At 40.8% G+C, this 20816-nt stretch overlaps 1 protein-coding gene across 2 annotated transcripts in view; it reads left to right on the plus strand.

Annotated features, from left to right (window-relative positions):
* The first annotated feature begins 1984 nt into the window (after positions 1-1984).
* Positions 1985-20816, plus strand: part of SLC39A10 (solute carrier family 39 member 10) — a 77334-nt gene continuing 58502 nt past the window's right edge. Inside the window, exon 1 of one of the 2 annotated variants that reach the window (XM_084642928.1) lies at positions 1985-2153. In XM_084642928.1, the coding sequence (XP_084499054.1) occupies positions 2058-2153 (96 nt within the window). In that variant the 5' untranslated portion in view covers positions 1985-2057. The remainder of the gene's footprint in view (positions 2154-20816) is intronic. The other variant, XM_084642927.1, reaches the window with a different exon arrangement.

Below are 20816 nucleotides of genomic sequence, written 5' to 3' on the forward strand. Positions count from 1 at the left end.
CTGCACAGTTCCTGCTTTCTTTCCTAACTTGATTCCCTCAGTAACCAAGGAAAAGAAACCAAGTAGAGAGAGTGAGTTTGTGAAGCTTTTGAATTTTTAATAAATCTTATTTGCATTCTTTTTTCAAATGAATGTTAAAAAATCCAACAAGCCTTGGATGGTCAACCCTCTATGTCTGCTGACCAATGCCATTTCCAGTGTCAGTCCAAAGTGTGGCATCTCTTGCTTTTAAAATAGCTGTTTGGGACTTAAGCTGCTTTGAATTCACTTAAAACAGCACTTTGAAAAATCTTTCTAGTCATGTGTAATGGTTGTGAACAGATTAGAAAGTTTCTTTTCAAGCCACTCAGGATGAACCAAGCTGCTTTAAAGGTGACATATGCTTTAGCCAAACACCAAATGAGCTCAATACGGAGTTAAGTGGTTGAAACTGAATGACCTGTGACATACAGGAGATCAGACTGAATGATTTAATGGTCCCCTCTGACCTTAAAAGCTATGAATGTGTGTTTAGAAACTGCTTGTAGTTAAATTGGTGCAATCTCTTACTGTCATGGCAGTCATACTAGTATAAAGGTGCATAAGCTTATATGGGGTAAATCTATGACACTGTACTATACCGGTATAGACTCTCCCCTTTATATCAGTATAAATACCTCCACAGGGAGTTGCACCAATTTAATACATCAGTTAAATCTACAGCTAAATCAGTACAAAACTGGTTGCAGACCACCCCTGAAAAAAGAAAGGACCTGTCCACATTTGGTATATTTGTTTCAATTTACCTAATAGCAGCTTTGACCTGTCATGATTTTTTCTTGTCTTTTTTTTTTAATAAGAATGCTTGATGACCTGGACTTTAACTGGAAAAGCAACCATACCCAGACAAAAAATTAATCTTGCAATCACATACACTTTGCAAATACCGAGTTATTGCCCAGTAACAAATTCTAATATCAGGTAGCAGATATAGGACTCCATTCTGCATTCCCTACTGTCAATGGGAATTTTGGTTGCAGAAGGATTGTAAAACAATCTAATATCTATGGACCAAGTATTCTGCTGGTGTAAAAGGGCAAAACTTCATTTAAGTCTACTGAGCTGTACAACTGTACCCCAGCACACAGGAGTGCGATGCAGAGTTGCAGTGAGAAGCACAAATTAAGGGAGCCCGGTGCTGTGGCTTGAACGGGTCTCCAGTAAAAGCTGTCGAGAAGGTGACACTGTTCTCCTATTCAAAGTACAGAAAAGCAGAAGTTGCAGCCGTTTAGTTTAAATGGATTGAACAACCCGATCTAGCCCAACTACCGCTGCATCTGCCAGATTAAAACAGCGCTTTAGGGTCGCAACTCGGGCCGGGGTAAGGCCACATCGCGGCACGCCCGCTTTAAAGTGATCTGTGAGTATCCCCCCCCCCCGCACCAGGACCCCCCCAAGCGGCACCGGTTCAACCACCTTCGTTTAAAACCTCCCATTTTGCTGAACGCGGGCCGCAGACCAGGCGAAACTGAAACCCAGCCCGGCGAAGGAGCCCGGCTGCGGGGAAGGCCGCAGCCCGGGTGGCGCTGCCCCGGGGGCAGGCGGGCGCCTGGCGACGCTCCGTCTCGCTCTCTAGCCCCTTCGCGCGGCGCCCAACCGCAGCGTCCCTCCTGCGGGCAGAGGGGGCTGGGTACGTTCACTCCCGCCCCCCTCCCCCCGCGGCTGTACGGGGCCTGCGGCTCCCTCTCCCCGCCGGGGCCGCGCGGGGGGGAGTCTCACGTGCCGCCCCCAGCAGGCGCGCGCCAGCCCCGCAACAGGGCGCCCTGAGGGCAGCGCAGCATCCGGCGGACTTGCCAGACGGCGCATGCGCTTCTGCCTCCTGAGCAGACGGGCGACGAGCTTAGATGCCGAGAGAGGGGGGAGAGAACAGAGGGTGTGCTACGCCGTTTACGTAGAAGGGGGCGGGGCGGGGGGCCCGCATTGGCTAGGCCGAGCCGCCAAGGTGGTTGCCTAGCCTATGCGCATGGTTGGTAGCCGTGTGCGTGCAGACCGCGGCTGGCTCGGCGTAAGTGTGTTTGATGAATGGCGTAGCGGGGACGGCCGCAGCGGAGGAGGAGGCGCCCCGGCGGTTTGGTACCGAGCGGAGAGGGAGATGCACACGGCACTCGAGTGAGGTAGCTATAAAACCCCATTTGTTTACATTCCCTCCCCCACACAACCGGCCGGCGCTGCCGCGAAGGCGGCGGCCGGGCCCCGGGCCGGCTGGGAGGCGGGGGGCTAGCGGCCACCGTCCCTGCGCGGGCTGCAGAGCCGCATATGGGGGGCAGCGAGGCGGCCGCTGCCTCATCACGTGGCGGCGGTGGCGACGGCGGCGGGGCCGGCGTAGTGAAGGGGCTTTGGGGGGGGGGCTGCTCTATTGAGTCTGTCCCAAACTGCTTCCGGCCGCAGTGAGGGCTCCCCCTCATGCAAACGCCCCCTCCCCCCAGGTGCGGCCCGGGAACCCCCCTCCCCCGGCCCAGTGCAGCCGCCCGGTAAGGGGGGGAGGGGGCTTCACAGAAGGCCTCTCCCTGGAGGCACCGGGGTGACCGCTCTGATGTCGTGGCAAGGCTGAGCGCGGTTTCTCACCGCTGTGAATTGCCGCCCCAGGGGCTGTCTCGGGGGAAGGGCACCAGGCTCAGCTTTGCAAGCTGTAGTCACCAGGGTGGGGGAGGTTCCCAAATGGGGCTGAAACCCCAAGCGCTCCCTGCACACCCCATAGCAATAAACCCAGCTTCCAGCCGGGGCTTCATGGGGGTGACTGGCCTGGGTGGGCCTCTTCCCTGGGGAACAAACGTTTGCTGTTGGCCTCCAGGCTGCATGCCCGTTTCCCTGTGCTCTCAGCTCTACAGCCAGGTGTGCATTATAAACGTACATCACCATAGCTACGTTTTTCGGGGGTGTGAAAAATCCACATTCCTGAGTGTCACAGTTACATCAACCTAACCCCCGGTGTACACAGCACTATGTCAAAGGGAGAGTTTCTCTTGCTACTGCCTCTGCTGGAGATGGATTATAGGAACAGGAGATGCTTTCCCATCTGCATATAGCATCTTCATTAACCTGCTGCAGCTGTGCCAGTGAAATGTTTTTAATTGTAGACCTGCCCTAAATTAGTGTGTATATTAGGCCTTCCCAACCAGCCATCATTATGCCTCATCTGCAGCATGTGCTTGGAAGGACTACCTTCCTTAGAATTATATAGAAGGGAACACTATTTTGGAGTCTGAGTTGGTGAAACTTAAGTATCATATCTAGGTCATGTTTACTTGGGGGGGGGAACAATGAAGTGGGTGGGGTTTATACTTTTCAGTTTAATATTCTTGGTTTGCTCTGTTGGGGAAATTTCTTATCATGAGGTGCATCTCAGGTAAATTATGTGCAACTTTCAACAGAGTCAAAAAAGCAAGATCTAAGTGGTACTGTTAAAGGTGAGGGAAACTTGGTTGGTCACTGTCACTGAGACAGCTTCTGCAAAATCACCCAGTCACAAGCGGTATACAGGAAAGAAAAATAAGGTTAAGTTGATACAGCAATTAAACACCTATTGCTAGCCTTCCACCTCACAGGGTCCCTGAGCTGCAGCCCAAGCTTGAGACAAGCTCTGTGTGGCTTGAATGCTTGTCTCTTTCACCAACAGGAGTTGGTCCAATAAAAGATACAACTTCACCCACCTCGTCTTTCTAATATTCTGGGACCAACATGGCTACAACTACACTACATACAACTTTTAGAAAATGGTTAAAGGCTTTCCATTTTTCAGTGCCTGAACTGGTTCTTCTGGAAGCATTACCAGCCGGAGAGTGAGTTTGTGTGTGTATGGGAGTGGGGGGGTGTGTGTGAGAAAACCTGGATTTGTGCTGGAAATGGCCCACCTTGATTATCATACATATTGTGAAGAGAGTGGTCACTTTGGATGGGCTATTACCAGCAGGAGAGTGAGTTTGTGTGGGGGGCGGAGGGTGAGAAAACCTGGATTTGTGCTGGAAATGGCCCGACTTGATGATCACTTTAGATAAGCTATTACCAGCAGGACAGTGGGGTGGGAGGAGCTATTGTTTCATGGTCTCTGTGTGTATATAATGTCTTCTGCAGTTTCCAAGGTATGCATCCGATGAAGTGAGCTGTAGCTCACGAAAGCTCATGCTCAAATAAATTGGTTAGTCTCTAAGGTGCCACAAGTACTCCTTTTCTTTTTACTCCCTGATAGTAAATCATGTTGAGATGCTGTGTGGGATACAACTCTTTTAATAGTCTCTGCTCTCTCCCCCCCCGCTTTTTCTTTGCCTTCTCAGTTCTATCATTCTCAACTATTTTGTCTGTGCAGCTCTTTTCTCGCCTCTCCGTTCTATAACTCTTCCCAAAATGCTGCTCAAGTTAAGACAGGTATAGTTTTAGCTTCTAACACTACAAACGCTTCACACATCTAACCTAAATAACTACTCTTGTGTAATAATTTCTCATAGTAGAACACCATGGATTTGTCTACGCCACACAGCTTTTAGTGACAAGACTGTGTCGATGCAGCCTTGTCGCTAAACGTTGGCATGTGTGCCGACAAAATACTTCTAGCCCTGAGAGCGGCTTTTGCTTTGTCAGCAGGACAGCGCTCCTGCCGACAAAGCCGCGTTCACATTGCCACTTGCCACAGAAAAACTTTTATCTGTCAGGGGTAGGGGGGCGCTTTTTAAAGTACCCATGAAAGACAAAAGTTTTGTCGACAACTTGGCAGTGTAGACAAGCCCTATGCCATGCTTTTTCCATGTGAGAGCGGCAGCCTGAAATCAGCACTGAAAAATACATATTGAAGGCATCTGGTTAGTGTTTAGAAATTGAGAATTAGTTGGTCTTTCAACTGACATTAGTGGTTCAAAGAGAGTGTATGCTTTTTAAATTTTTTAAAAAATGTTCTTTTTGGGGCTACAATGCAGAATAACTAATGTGATACAAGATGATTAAAAATAGATAATATTACATTTGCAAAGTGAGTACACTCATTAGACTATCCAAGGAATTTTTTTCATTAATAGGGTCTCTTTTGGAGACAATAAGAGGTTGCCAAAGGAATGGCTTCTAATTTAAAAAGATTTAATTGTGTATCCTTGGAAAACTGGTGGATTTCTTTTGGGGGAAAGGGGAAGGGAGGAGGATAAATAAAACATACCACTCTAATCCCCAAAAAGGACTTCTAACTTCTTTTGTATAATTGTTAGTGTGTGGAATATTAGTCTAAAAGGAATGCTAATGTAAGAAAACTTTCTGAATTAATTAATTCATCCATGAGTATTGTCAAAGAACAAATGTAGCAGAATGGGTAGCACTTTCTCATTAACAAATTTGTTTTGAAATAGATGTCCTTGTCCAAAATATTTTTTTAAATGTTATTGAATCTTAAGCCTTGTTGTTAGAACTTTAATTTTTATTTAGTCTCCTTGGTCAAACAATGCAACTATGTACTTTTGGAAGAATGAGTAGTAGAGACCCTGAAAACTGTGTGTAGATTTTCTTCTGTAAATCAGGGGTTCTCGACCTGGGGGTTGGGACCTTTCAAGGGGTCGCGAGCTTGTTACATGGTGCGGGGAGGATGTCGAGAGCTGTCAGCCTTCACTGCAAACCCCGCTTTTCCTCCAGCATTTATAATGGTGTTAAATATATAAAAAAGTGTTTTTAATTAGGGGAGGTCACACTCAGAGGCTTGCTTTGTGAAAGGAGTCACCAGTACAAAAGTTTGAGACCCACTGCTGTAAATCATACATAGTTTACTTAGTTCATGTAGCTCATGTAGGTTTTTGGTAGGGGAAAGTACTTCAGTGTCTATGGAAGGTGGATGCAGTAGGTAACTAGTATCCCATCTACCAGAGTACTAAAAATAATTTAACATGGAAGTGTAAACCAGCAGGTGAACAAGATTTTAAGCTTACACAATGCTCTTCTTCAGGTTTGGGCAGTCTGAAGAAGAGCTCTGTGCAAGCTCAAAAGCTTGTCTCTTTCACCAACAGAAGTTGGTCTAGTAAAAGATAGTACCTCACCCACTTTCTCTCTCTAGCATTGTGGTACCAACATGGCTACAACAACACTGCAAACAACCAATAAGATGCTGTCAGGTCACATTTGGCCTACAACTTATATTTAACGAGAGGAAAAAAAACTCTTAGAAAACAGAAGGCGTTTAGGGATCCATTAGAAATGTACTTGCAAATGTGTTTTTAAAAAAGTCTAGTTCTGATGGTGCCCCTTAATCTACTGTAATACCTGGAAGAAACCCATGCTAATCAGTAGCCTTGAACCCAAATGAGTGTGGCTTGGATAAAAAGTATACCTTTTTCAGTATGGTGTCTTGGAAAAGGTTTCAGCAACAGAATATTGGGTCACATGTGGTAGCTAGTCCCCAAGTATAAATAGTTCATTCCCTTGGTATTTTATAGGAAATACCAATAATATATAAACAGATATTCCTAGTCAAACTGTGAAAACCATAAATTGAGAAATGGGGGAGGGGGAGGGGGGAGCAAATCCAGCTAACATGCATGTACAGGAATAATAGTAGTGGGTACTTTCTGTCTGATGCAGACTTAATGTGTGGATTTGGCCAAGTGAGGCAAGCAGTCACATTTAATACTTTAAATTGAATATCCGTGCATAGTTGTCTGGCTAGGCAGTATAAATTGGAGAAAATTCTGTAATATCTGGGGTTGAAACGTCATTTGGTTACATTTACTTTGATTGTCCAAATGGCTATAATGTGGTTAGCCCTAACTGTGCCTAAGAAAGATGGATTTGCAATATTCGCCTCAATTTCCGTATCTGTAAAAGGGGGATAATATCTACTGAAAGAATGACAGTGGCTGATTGAGAAGATTAATCAGATAGGTTACAAAGTACTCTAAACGTGAAAAGAGGTATACATGTGAAATTTTTGTAAGACAATAGGAGAATGGTGTACATAAAAATAATCTGTTTTTGTGCTGTTTTGCTCAATCTGAGTCATTAAATTTAATCTCCCATTTCAGTTTGCCTGTGACTGAAAATATGGGAGCCTAAATGTCTTTAGCTGTCTTTTGGGGAGTACTGAAAACATGAGCATAGGGACGAGAACCAAATATTATTTTCTTTTCTATAGTAACTTTAACCATGCAGAAAGTATTTTCATACTTCCACAATTGTCTGGCACTTTCCTATAACAAGTATTCAGAATTCTCAAAGGAGATTACCCCTGCCCCCTTTCTCTTAACATCCTTGAGAATGTCAGTAACGTTGCAAAGAAGAAAAAGAAATTGCCAGTACTCCTGATTTCTGTTTTCTTTTTATAACATGTTTTCACAGAATCAAACTTCAGGGACAAAGGGAAACTCTTCCTTCAGTTTTAAGAATCCTTTCTGTGTGGAAGCTGTTAATGTGCACTGCTCCTGCTGTGGAAGGCCAATGTAACTTGTATGTTTTATTTTGCAGAGTCCAACTCAGCTTTTAAAAACTTGCCCCTTAAATTTAGTTACCAACGTATAGGGAGCATTCATCATGTTTTCTTGTTATAGTATTTGTCACAACAAAAACTTCATAGCCAATTAACACTTATTAATCTGTAGGTGAAAGGCCGCAAGCAATATCTAAGGATTCAAAAAGAGAGGAAAAGGTCTTATATAGTTAATGTAGAAATTTGTTCTTTTTCAAACTATAGCTGAGATTTTATATAAAGTGTACCCCGGGTCAACAACAAAAAGTGTTGAGGCACCACTTAACAAAAGATGCCAGCAACAATGCGGCCTGAAGCATGTATCTGCCAAAGGAGAAGAGCTCTTTCATTCAGAGGCTTAGGTCACGTCTTCACTAGCAATATTAAAGTGCTGCTACGGCAGCGCTTTAACATGGCTTGTGTAGTGGCGGGATAGCGCTGGGAGAGAGCGCTATAAAAAATCCACCTCCACGAGGGGAATAGCTACCGGTGCTGGGGCACTGTCTACACTGTCACTTTACAGCACTGAAAGTTGCAGCGCTCAGGGGTGTTTTTTCACACCCCTGAGCAAGAAAGTTGTAGCACTGTAAAGTGCCAGTGCAGACAAGCCCTTAGAGAAATGATTTTGACTCCATACTGAGATTCTACTTTCGTGTGTGTGTTTCTTTTTCATATGGAGCTAATCTGTAGTATGAATAAAATCAGGGGTGTGAAAGGAGAAAATGGTTCTTAGAACAGCAGCATTTTTATCTTTGTTTTTTAACTGGCATCTTCTAGGTCACATTTGCTTTAACCACATTATGTGATAATCAAGATGGGAAAAATCTACTAGACCTCTAAAAACCAGAAGCCAACGGAAGATTGGCAGGAGAAACCCCAGTTCCTCTCCCCTAGCTTCTGGAAGGGAGACTCAGTGGAATTGTTTGCAGGCTGGTGTATCTGGTCCATGCCCAATCTTGGTTTATAAGGGGCCTGACTAGATTTGGAACTCATTCTCTCTTCTCCGTTTGTTAGCTGCTGCATTACCCCTCTAATCCCCACCTCTCCATGTCCCATGTCTTTCCTTCTGACCCCCGCCTGCTGTAAAGGAGGAGGAACTACTCCAGCTTTCCTCCAGCTACTGGAAAAGAATGGTGAGTTTTAGGCTATGGCTATACTACAGCTTATATCGGCATAATTTATGTCACTCGGGGGTGAATAAACCACCCCGCTGAGCAACATAAGTAACACCAACATAAGTGACTGTGTGCACAGCGCCATATCGGAGGGCCAGTATAGCTTCTGCAGTTCACGGGGGTGGTTTTATTATGCCAATGGGAGAGAGTGCTTCAGTCAGTATAGAGCATCTTTACCAGATGAGGTGCAGCTGCAGCAGCACTGTACCTGTAGACATGCCCTTAGTCTTCCTCCTGCTATCACTTTTAATGTCTTTGCTAAAAGAAAAGGAGTACTTGTGGCACCTTAGAGACTAACAAATTTTATTTGAGCATAAGCTTTCGTGAGCTTCATCATCCGATGCAGTGAGCTGTAGCTCACGAAAGCTTATGCTCAAATAAATTGGTTAGTCTCTACGGTGCCACAAGTACTCCTTTTCTTTTTGCAAATACAGACTAACATGGCTGCCACTCTGAAAAATGTCTTTGCTGTGGCTCATAGCTTTCAGAGGAGCAGTACCACGATGCTGAAGAGAATGAGTCCAGTTTTACTGAGGCAAAACAAAAAAAACCTGAAGCTATCTTAGTTTATCTTGTAATTTTCACTCTGCTGCTTCTTGAAAAACCATGAACATAAAAGTAGAGAGAATTTTCTGCCACTGCTGGGAATTCTTTTGGATGAAGGGAGTGGAGAAAGCAGACTCCCAGAACAGTTTGGGATCAGCAGCAAAGTAAAGCTAACAGGCCCTTGTCAATTTCACTGCTGCTTTTCAGAATTTTTCAGCTATTGTGAATCTAATGAGAAAATCTCCAGGATCATTCTATTACTAATGGCTCCGCCTACTTCCCAGCGAAAGCTTTTTATTGTCACTGCCTAGTGAATGCATTTTTAGTGTCTATGCTTTAGATAATATGTGCTGTCTTTTATATTGATGCTTATACTTTCTTAACGTTAAGCAAAGTAAAAAAAAAGATTTTAAAGATGTTTTAAACATATTAAACACTCTCAAACTAGAAAAATCAGTTTGGGCTAGAACCGTGTAACTCACCTGATTGTTCCTTTATGTTGTGCCTCCATAACCTTTCAGCTGCGAACTGTTCTTCAGGGACAAAGCTCAAGATCTTTAAATGGTGGGGAGACTTTTTTTTTTTTAAACTAGTCATAACTGATATTTGTTTGCTAATCTAGGTGATCTGAAATCTAATGGTCACATTTTACTGGAAGTTGATGAATGACTATGCCTATGTTCAAAATATGTGACTGACTCACTCTATTAGTTGAAATATTTCTAGACTTTTTTTGTGCCCAGTTGTAAGGTTACAATATCCTACTAGATATTTTTAAATAATTAAAAGTAAATATGTGGGGATTTTATTTATATAGAAGTCCAATAGCTTGTATAAAAATAGGTGCTTCAACGGAGGCCTAATGTCAGATTTTAGTCCAGGTTATAGACACTTCAAAAATAGAGATTTATAGTGGAAACTGTGAGAGATCCTAACTGTTGCTGCTGGCAAGTGCTACTAACTAAATGCTAAAAACATGAAGTCCACATTGATCCTGTCATCATGTGAATGTGCAGTGATCACCCAACTTTCAGTAGTTATGTAAACAGAGCTCTGTTAGCCTTTCATTCAGGGCTACAGTGCTGTGGTCACTACTGAATGGATTAAAATAATCCTGTGAGTTATGCATGATAACTGGAAATGTAATCTGATGTACTGCTGATAATTGATTAGTATCTAATAAATAGCTTTTCCCTACAGTAGATCTAATTAGCAATGATAGTGCATGTAGTCATTTTTAGTATTGATAGTCCAAGCTATATGTAGCCCAAAGAAAATGTAACTTGCTTTAATTTTATTTAAAGCATTCTTTAACAGAGATGTAAATAGAATGACCAAATTCAGTTTGTGATTTTTTTTTGAGAGCTGCATTAGTGTGTCATCTTAATACTGGTTTTTCATTTGAAGTGGAGCTAAATAGTGCCATTCATCCAATGCTGTCTGGTTATGAAGTTGCTCATACTGCTACCATTATGTCTGTTCTACAGCTGTGAATGTATTAATTAGCAGTCTTCTCTACAGGGCAAGTATCCTACACAAACAGCTGTATGTTTTCTATGATGGTGGCTGGTAGACAATCCTCTAGATCTATTTGGCTGACAGTGCCGAACAGTGGCACTTCCTCATTTCATACTGAATGCAAACTAAACCAAAAAAGCTTCCTTAAATGTTTAAACTGAGTACTCAATATCTAGGTTTTTAATAATTTTTTTTATAACCTAAAAACCCTACCTATGAATTTAGTCCTGGAGGGTGCCAGATTGACAGTCGTGGAAAGAGAATTCTTCTACTTACTGCTCCCTCAACCCACGTGAGCAGTGATCTGTAGGGGGACCACTTGTAGGGGTAAAAGGATAATTCAGTATCCTACCATCCTAATTATTGGCCTCTGCTTAACGCTTAATTAGTATGCTAGCTAGTTTCAGTTGCAATGGCTGTGTTTTGTGATGTGGACAGCTTGCCTCACTAGATTTTTATGCTAAAATATAGTTCACTTATTTCATGTACTGTATGATACATTGGGGACATCTGTGACACAGCAATTAAACACCTGTGGATGGCCTAGGGCTTGTGCTGTGGGCTGTAAAGTAAATGTGTACATGTTTGGACTGGAGCTTGAACTCTGGGACTCCACGAGAGGGAGGGTCCTAGAGCCCAGGCTCCAGTCTAAGCCTGAATGTTTATGCTGTAGTTTTTAGCCCTGCAAACCTGAGTTAGCTGACCCGGGCCAGTCCCAGCTGTCGTGGGTCTCTTACTCCAATCTAGACTACCTGTAGACGAAAGACTTGGTTCACTACTAACCTGGGCTGTATTTGAAGTACTGGTAGTTATTTACAGGAGGCTCTATATTTTGTTCAGCAGTCTTTGGATTATTAATTTGTCCTTTACTCTCATTTACTTTTACGTATCTTCATTGAAGTGAATGGAATCTGTATGCATAGACAATGACAGAAATTAGTTGTTAATGATGGTCTGCCCTTAGCTAACATCTAAATGTTTGTGAATTTATTGTACATTTGGTTATTTTGTTCACATTTTCATCACAGGGAAACTCTCTTACTTGGTTCTTGTATTGAGACTCATTGCCATAGCATGAGGGGAATGTACATAAAATAAGACAAAATATATTTTGCTACTAGAATTCATAGATTCTTAGTCAAGAGGAAGGTATATGCATTTCTGACTCTTGAAGTATAAAAATCTAAAGTACCAAAAGAGGTTCATTTTTTGTTTAGTGGATTCATGGCACAATCCTTATGTCAAGTGACTTCACTGAGCACATGATATGTTTGAATAAAGCAGAGAGGAATGTGTAAAAGTGTTTATGATGCTTGGAATTAAGAAACTGCATGAATGCTCTTAGTGGGATGAGTTATGGTAAGGGGATATTTTAAGACTTTTAAAAATGACAGTAGCTGAAGCTAATTATTGTGAATTATATACTTGAAAATAAGTGTTTTTATTTTGTACTTAAATTAGTGGTATAAAATGATTGTATTACACCAGAAGTAAGTGGTTCTAGTTAAATATTGTAAAAATATTTTAGTTGTCTTCAAAATACATTCTTTGACTTCTGGCACTCTTTTTCAGGATTTCCAGTGCCAAAGGGCTACATATGTTGATTTAACATCTTTCTTATAAGAGAGCAAAGAATTTATGGTACTTTTAATCTTTGGACAGGAATATTGGCTCATAAAGTAATAAAACTTAATCATTCATTAAGGGGCACTAATTTTTTGTATGGTGTGTAGAACGTTTTGTGGTTTTTTTTAAGTTCATGCTTTCCTGTTATTACATATTAAAATTGAACTAGGAAAGTAACTCCAAAAATGCAATTGTGCTTAAGACAACATACTACTATTACATTTTCAATCTAGTAGTAAAATTGAAATATACAAAGTGTCATTTCCTTGGAGAGTGTTTTCGCAGCATCTACAAAGGAATTGTACAGAAATTTAGATTACTCTTTTATTCTAACTTGATTAGTTTAAATTCACAATATAGGTTTGAAATTACCTTCTAAGGCAAGGTGTTAATTACATTTTATAACAAGGGGATTCTCAAAGGGAGATAGTTATTTCAATTCAAGGAAGCAGACATATACCTAGCTGTGTGTCAGATAAATATTATACAAATACACAAGGGCCAGAACAATTATGGGATTGTTACTTAATTTTGGTCAGTATCATTTATGTAATCTTGTACTTTACAGTAACTTCCAGTAGTGATGAAAGAACACCATGATGATCCCTGATGTATTATGCTTTTCACTGAGTACACTTTCCAACCTTAGTCCACATATGCTTTTGGATGGGTGGGTAAGGGGGCGGTGGAGAAGGACGTTTGAATTTCTGATGCCTTCAACAAATACTTTCCTTTGACTGCCTGGTAATGACCAAAGTATTATCCAAGAAATTTTCTCCTGCTACCATCTACTCCGAAAGGTAACTATTTTTTAATGCCGAATTTACTTTATCTGTAAAGGTGCAATCTGAATGATGCAGAAAATACAAGCAGCTTAACTGAGAATTTCTTAATATTTAAATCATTAATGAGAAAATATGAGACAGTAAGAGAACCTGAGGTGTCCTTTGTCTCCTATTATTTTTTACACTTTGTACTTAACACACTGTTACATTGGCTGAAGATATGATAATCTGCTAGGCATGTGAAATTTACTAAAAATAATAGTCCAACCGTAACATAATTATCTAGGGCATCAGGTTATGGGATTTTTCCAGGCCTTGGAGTCAAAGTTCCATTGAGAACTAAGGTGTCAGTAGCTAGACATTTGCTGTTTCTACTCCAAATAGATGACCTGTGCAGAGGGACAGGTTGTAACTTTAATCTGGCAGTGACGCAGACTGATGAGAGGGACAAATTATTTCAGTGAACAGATAGCACAAAAAGTTAGTGAAGTGGCTCTGTGATAGGATGAGTAGAATAAAATAACCTATTATGCACTTTAATACGTATAGAAATCAGAAAATATGGGTGTGGAACTCTCAGGAGCTGAGCACCTCCTACAACATGTTAAGCATCTTCAGCACCAGTGGTAGTTGAGAGAGCTCAGCATTTCTCAGTATATATATAGTATACTTATATGTAATAATTAGACTAAACTTTAGATGTGTCTTAGATGATCTTATATTAAGAAGATTCTTTATGTGCAACGTTTGATAGCATCATAAAGATTGAACACAGGGCAGATTGATTTAAATCAAAGCAATTTACATTACCAGTTTTTATCGTGATTTAAATCAGCAAGCAGGAAACCTTGATTTACATAATGGGTTTTAATCATGTTTTACATTTGTACGTTTTAATTATTTTCCTAAAGGAAAGCTAATTCTCATTGATAATCATTAAAACATGTTGATTTGCAGCTAAATATAACCATTACATTAAATTTGGTGGTGCTTTTTGCTAGCCATGAGGATTCACGTTTATTTAAACAGTTATGTAATTTAACATACGTTGATTCAGATTCCTAATTTTTACATTTTTTATTATTTTCAAAAATGGTGAATAATGTGGTGATTAATTTTTTTACTTGTGATTAGTGTCAAGCTCTATTTGGATGGAAACACATTCAAATAAAATGCACAGAAGCATTTTAATTGATTTTTATTAAATGAGCTGGAAACATAAGAAAAAACTTTATCAAAACGTGCTTTGTATTTAAAATTAACTGGCTTATTAAATAAAGGAAATATTGCCAGTAGTTAGTGAATTGAACTGATTATTTCTGATCAATGCCCTTCAAGATTTTAAAACTAGTAAATCTCATCCTTTCACACTTAGGCAGGGCTACACTTGCAGTTGTAGAGCGCTGGGAGTTAAACCAGCCTTGGGAGAACACAGCAGGGAAAACGCTACCGAGTGTTTACCCTCTCAGCTGGAAGCACACTGTCGTGGCCAGATTAGCAGCTCTTGCAACGCCACAAAGGGCAGTGCGTGGTGATAGCTATCCCACCATCCAAGTGGCTGCAACGTGCTTTTCAAATGCGGGGGGTGGGCTGGATTGTGACAGGGAGTGTGTTGTATGTATGTGGAGGGAGAGAGAGAGTGGGTTTTTGAGGGGCTGAGAGTGTGTCGGCATGCTGTCTTATAAGTTCAGACAGCAGCAGACCTTCCCCCGCCTCTCACTCGCTCAAAGCAAGCAGCATTCCTCAGTAATGGTTCCTTTGTCCCGGAGCAGATAAGCAGCCAGCTGTCAGAAACTGAGCTTTGAAAGGGCATATCCGCATTCCTACAGCGAGGTCAAAACAATGGCAAGAGTGGCCACTTGACTTAAGGGGATTATGGGACTTTCCAGAGGTCAATCAGAGCGCAGTAATGCAACACCTTGTTCACACTGGCGCCGTGCCGCTCCAGCGGAGGCACAGCAAACGTTATTCCACTCAGGTTGAGTACCAACAGCGCTGTAGCCGCGGAGTCAGAGCGCTCTATGTGCCTTGCCAGTGTGGTGGATGGGTAGGGAGCTAGAGTGCCCGGGGCTCCTTTATTGTGCTGTAACTCGCAAGCGTAGCCAAGGCCTTAGTTTTTACTCTTAGATTGGAAGAAGAAAACAGACTTTTCTCCTTTTTCAACTCCAAATTGACTTCTTAACTTGAGTGAACTAGTCAACTGAACTAGTTGAATAAACTGAAATGAAGAAAATATTCTCTGTGCACCTGTAGAAGAGGTTACCGCTGTAGAAAGTTGGTTTAGCACTTCAGCAAACTCTGGTTTCAGGTGCGTAGCCATTTTCACCATTTTCACTTCACCATTTTCGTGGTTTGACTTTCTTTAAAACTTGGCAGCAACTATGTACTACGTGATGTTTTTTTTATTTAATTTAAATGATTTTAATAGATTTAGGCCTTAACATGGGTTGTCAACTTCAAACCTAATTTTAATAGGCTTATTTTTTTAAATAAATCTATATTTAATTTAAGTAAAAAAAAGAAGTTATCAGTTGTTACAGTTTAACCCATTGATTTAAAACACTTCTAAAGACGATTTGCAAATGCATCTGACACACAAGAGAACTGCAGAAAAGTGTGGTATGCTCAAAATAACAAGGGAAAATAATTAAGGGACAAAAAATAAACAGAAAAACCCTTCCTGTTTTTTTTAAAAGAAGGTCCATGAGATCCAGGCCTTTCTGATTTGCTGTTTGCTACTTGGAAAGATCTTTTCTGTTGTCATTAAACTGTAGCAGAGAAGAGTCTACCTATGGAATAATAAAAAAGTTTAGAATAATAGAAAGCAGTTCATGTTAAAGTTCTGGAATTCTTAAATATTTTGTGTTTAAAAAAGCTTTCAAATTATGCAATATTGTAATAAATAGCACACATGCCACTTAAGTTATGGTCAGACTCCAGCCTTCACCAAGTTTCATGATCAGTATGACATCAATGAAGAGCTTACAGGGTTCTCTTTCAAAGGAGGAACTTGGTGATCCATAGGGGAAGTGATATAAAGCTAAAAGATAAGGCAGGGTTTTAAACGTGGCAAATTTAATAGAATATGCCTCTGAAAGCTCCTGCTTACTTGGGATATTTTTGCTATGCTAACACATTTGACTTGTTGTTTAAATAATCTTGCCAATTATCTATCTTTAAAAAGAAGGAAATGAACTACTCATTGTACATGTTAGTTACATCATGTCTTGATGTTCTGCTGAAACAAAAATCCTTGAATTGTCGGGTTTAAATTTCTGTCCAAAATTGTCAGGCACAGTCTGTTTTCAGTACCTATTCAGTTGTCATTGACTAAAATTATTAATGCCAGGCTTTGCACTGGGAACCACTGCCTGGTACTGTCAAAGTGTTAGAGACTTAGTGGACAGTTGTCTTTCCCTATAGAACTGGATTGAGCCACTAATAAAATTGTATGAAAACGGAGTAGAGATTTCATCTGGCCTTGGAGTAGGAGACAAAATCATGCAAAGTTGAGAAGGCCCCCAAAGTGCAAAATAATGACTGAAGGAGGGAAGAGACAGAGTTAAGTGGCTCCGGGAGTAGAAGAGGAAATATTTCTACGTATATCTTAGTATCACAGTCTCAGAAAGGCAATTAGCACGATGACATGGAATTACTTCAGCAGGTAGCCTTGGGGAACCAAAATCCTTTAAAAATGTGATCATAGTGAAGGGAGAGGCAGCTCATATCTGGACTTTGTACTCTTATCAGGGAGTGCTACCAGAAGCAGAAAATGAATATGCAGAATTACAGTATAAGCCAGCCACTTACAATGGATCAAATTACATGCAGAAGACTAGTCTAGAATAGATGCATCTAATTATCTTACAGTTATCTTTCCAAATTGATCATATAAGCTAATGAATCATGATTAAGTCTACAGTTTAGTCACAGGTATTTTAGTAAAAGTCAAGGACAGGTCACAGGCAATAACCAAAAAGTCTAAAAATACCCCTAACTAAATCTCAGGTGCTGCGGGGGGGAGGAAGGGGTGTGGTACTCCGGTGGTCACTGCTGCTTATGTGTGTGGAGGCACCCCGGGGCCCCGTTACCAGAGCCAGCTCTAGGCGCCAGTCTAGCAAGCAGGTGCCTGGGGCGGCAAACGGGAAAGGGCGGCACTGAGGCGGCTTTCGGCAGGGCGGCACTCCTCCACTTCTCTCTTCAGCAGCATTTTCCTTCGCCGCTTGGGGCAGCAAAAAAGGTAGAGCCAGCCCTTCCTGCCACCACTGCACCAGGCAGGGGGCAGCCCAAGGCTCTACCGCCACTGCTCCTGGACCCGGTGCTCCGGGGCAGCACCTGGAACCAGTTGCCTGGGACTGCTGGAGCAGCTGCCAGTGCGGCTGGTCCCAGGGCCACCCCAGCTGCTCCGGCAGCCCTGGGGTCAGCTACGCTTGCAGCTGCAGAAGTCATGGAGTCCGTGACCTCTGTGAAAGACTCGCAGCTTTAATCATAATGCATTGTCTAACTTGCTTTCTCCAACCAATCATGATGTGTGTCAATAGAATGTAAGTAACATGGTGATGGGCCCATGGGAAGTGCACGTAGGTAGTTGCATAGTTAAAGGAACGCTTAACTTGAATGTTTTTAAATTGACCAATAACTGTTCTGTTAGGATTTTTCCCAATCTATTTTGAAAAGAAAATTCTTTTTAAAAATGTGTGCAAGTTTCCTGCTTCACTGTTGTGTTTATAGGGTTCATTTCAGAAAGGGAGATACTAACTATTCAGGGAAAATCATTGAAATTCACCAGACCCAGAGTGCTCACATATGCACAAAATAAACACGCTGAAGAACAGAGTTTGCCATCTTTTTGCTACAGTAATCCTGTGTAATACAAGTAACTATAGTAGATATAACATTTTCAGATGATGACTTTCCAGTTTTCCTTCAAAGTGCTGTGTTCTGTAACTGAATATGGCAAGAACTAATGCTTGAGTGAAGTTGCACTTGCATTGTGGGTGTGTAGGGGCAAAGAACTGAGGCCAGAATAAACACTTGCCTCATATAGTTCTCATAACAATCCTAAAATGGTAACCATAAAGCTTTTTAAAATAATCTTCACTAAAATAAAGCTAGGAAGAGCGAAGAAGCTCTTCTTCTAGAGCTAGGAAGAGCGAAGATATTTTACAGTAATCATATGGTTCTGGAGGTTGTCAGATTTTGAGGTCTCAGTTGAAATGAGTTGTGATTGATAAAGGTTTGCTACGCAACTATTGTAATTACTGTCTCACACTACTCAGAGGAGCTCCAGGATGAAATAGTGTGACTTTTGTAGGTTGTAAGTCATAGACCTGGATGGCAGTGTGTGAGGAGGCTTTTTCACTACTTTGATCACCTGTAGAGAAGAAAGATGGCCCAGTAATTATGATTAGGGTGGTAGTCTGGGATTCAGGAGACCCAAGTTCAATTCTTTGCTCTGCCTAAAATTTCCTGTGATTTTAAGCAAGTCTGCTTCAGTTCCTCATCTGTAAAATGGGGATAATACTACATCCTATCTCCACAGGGGTGCTGTGAGGATAAATACATTTAAAAAGACTGTGGCACTCAATACTATGATCATAAAGGCCATACAAATATCTAAAATGATGGCTTTAAAGCCAATCTCAAAATATGTGGTGGTGATGGTGTTAATTTTTTTTTAATAGGTAGTACAATAGAACCTTAGAGTTATGAATACCTCAGGAATTGAGATTGTTCGTAACTCTGAACAAAACATTACTCATTCAAAAGTTTACAACTGAATGTTGACTTAATATAGCTTTGAAACTATACTATGCAGAAAAACGCTGCTTTTAACCATCTTTATTTAAATAAAACAAGGACAGAAACAGTTTCCATGCTTTGTCAAATTTTCTTATAAGCTCTCCTTTTATTTTTAGTAGTTTACATTTAACACAGTACTGTACTATATTTGTCTTTTTTTTTTTTTTGGTCTCTGCTGCTGCCCGATTGTGTAGTTCCAGTTCCAAATGAGGTGTGTGGTTGACCGGTCAGTTCGTAACTCTAGTGTTTGTAACTCTGAGGTTCTGTTGTATATCTGTTGGGGCAAAGAGGTAGTAGTGGTGGCTATAGCTTGTACCCTTTAATTTGGAAACAGATATATATGTATATATTATACACCATAATTGTTAGGAACTTGCTAGATCAAGGCCTAAAGTCCCATTTTCAAAAGTGATTTTTTGCATGTAGGATCCTGAAGTCATTTTTGAAAAATTTTCCTGAAGTCATTGGAGCTAATCACTTGCTTAAGTGCTTAGATGGATCAGAGCCTTACTGTCTTGTATAACTGGACATAAAATTTATTTAGCACTAACTATCTGTAAGTCTTGTGATATATATATTTGAAGATTTTGTTAGTGTTTCTTATTCTTAAACTGCAGCAACAGAGGCATGTAAGAATTAAACACACATCCAAGACAATGCTGCCTTTCAGCCTATTTTTTTCCGTGAAATAATTAAACATGTACAACAGTTCCTGCTACTGATAAGAAAATAAAAATATCTCCATTACTTTTTATGGTTAGTGGCAACATTCACGAGTCTAGTTCAGCATTGAGAAAAAACTCTTTTCTATCATCTAGAGTAGGAAAACCCAATCAGATAGTCATTCTGAAGTGACCATCTAACTCAAGGAACTGCTTTAAATCTGTATTGCTCTGTTAATTCAGACAAATTACTTAGTTTTATTACACTGGAAAAACAATATTATTTACAGCACATATGTTTTTATGGTTCACATTCTTAAATAACACATGAGCACTAAGCTTTTGATAGAGCATTATTAGACAATAGAATATTGACACTTTACACTTCCGAAAGTTTCAACACTACAAGACTAAAAAAAGTATGCTTCCACACACCATATGTAAATTATTGTCTCCCAAGTATTTTCCTAAGTAAATAAATATTCTTTTCTCACTTCACCAATTATTTCACCCTCTACACGTTTTTCACTGACACCTCCTACTTTTTATCTTAAGCTAAAATGTTAGCAAAATAAGTGTTCCAGAAAATTGTAACTTTTTAACTCCTCAGTTACACTTCCAAGTCCATCTGCACAGAACCCACATTTGCCATACCAAATGGATAATTATGTCTGAAAATACTAATTTGTGGATGTAAATGTTGCTGAAGCCTGCGCAAAATTTTCTTTTCTGGTAGCTGGCTTTACTCTTCTTAAATTTTAGAGGTGGTGAGGTTATCTGGTGATTGGTGTGCTGTAAAAACAAGGTAAGTGCTAGATACCCAAATGGTGTAGCTCCATCAAATGACCTAGGGTTTGTTTTTGTTTTTGTTTGGAGCGGGGGATGTTCCCACAGTAAAGGGTAGGAAACCGCAAACTTCACTTTTTCTTATCTGAAAGTAGGAATGCTCTATTAGGATCTAGAAATTTGACTAATTCTAAGAGAAATAATTCTGGTCTGCTGGACAATATTGTGACAGTTTTAACAGCAGTAATAGATACCTGTTTTACAGTACTCCTAACATGATCTTTGGGGCCTTTCAGAACTCTTGGTTATAATTTTACCAATTATCTATATATAGGAATTCATAAATGAGCCTCGGAGTGGCGTTGTTTCTAGAGGAAGCTGGTAATAAGACCAACCCCATAAATTGTCCTTTTAATGACTCTTGCGCAGTGCACATGTTGCTGGTTTATAT

This window comes from Lepidochelys olivacea, assembly GCF_965140295.1.
Source record: "Lepidochelys olivacea isolate rLepOli2 genome assembly, chromosome: 11".
In the NCBI taxonomy this organism is placed as follows: Eukaryota; Metazoa; Chordata; order Testudines; family Cheloniidae; genus Lepidochelys; species Lepidochelys olivacea.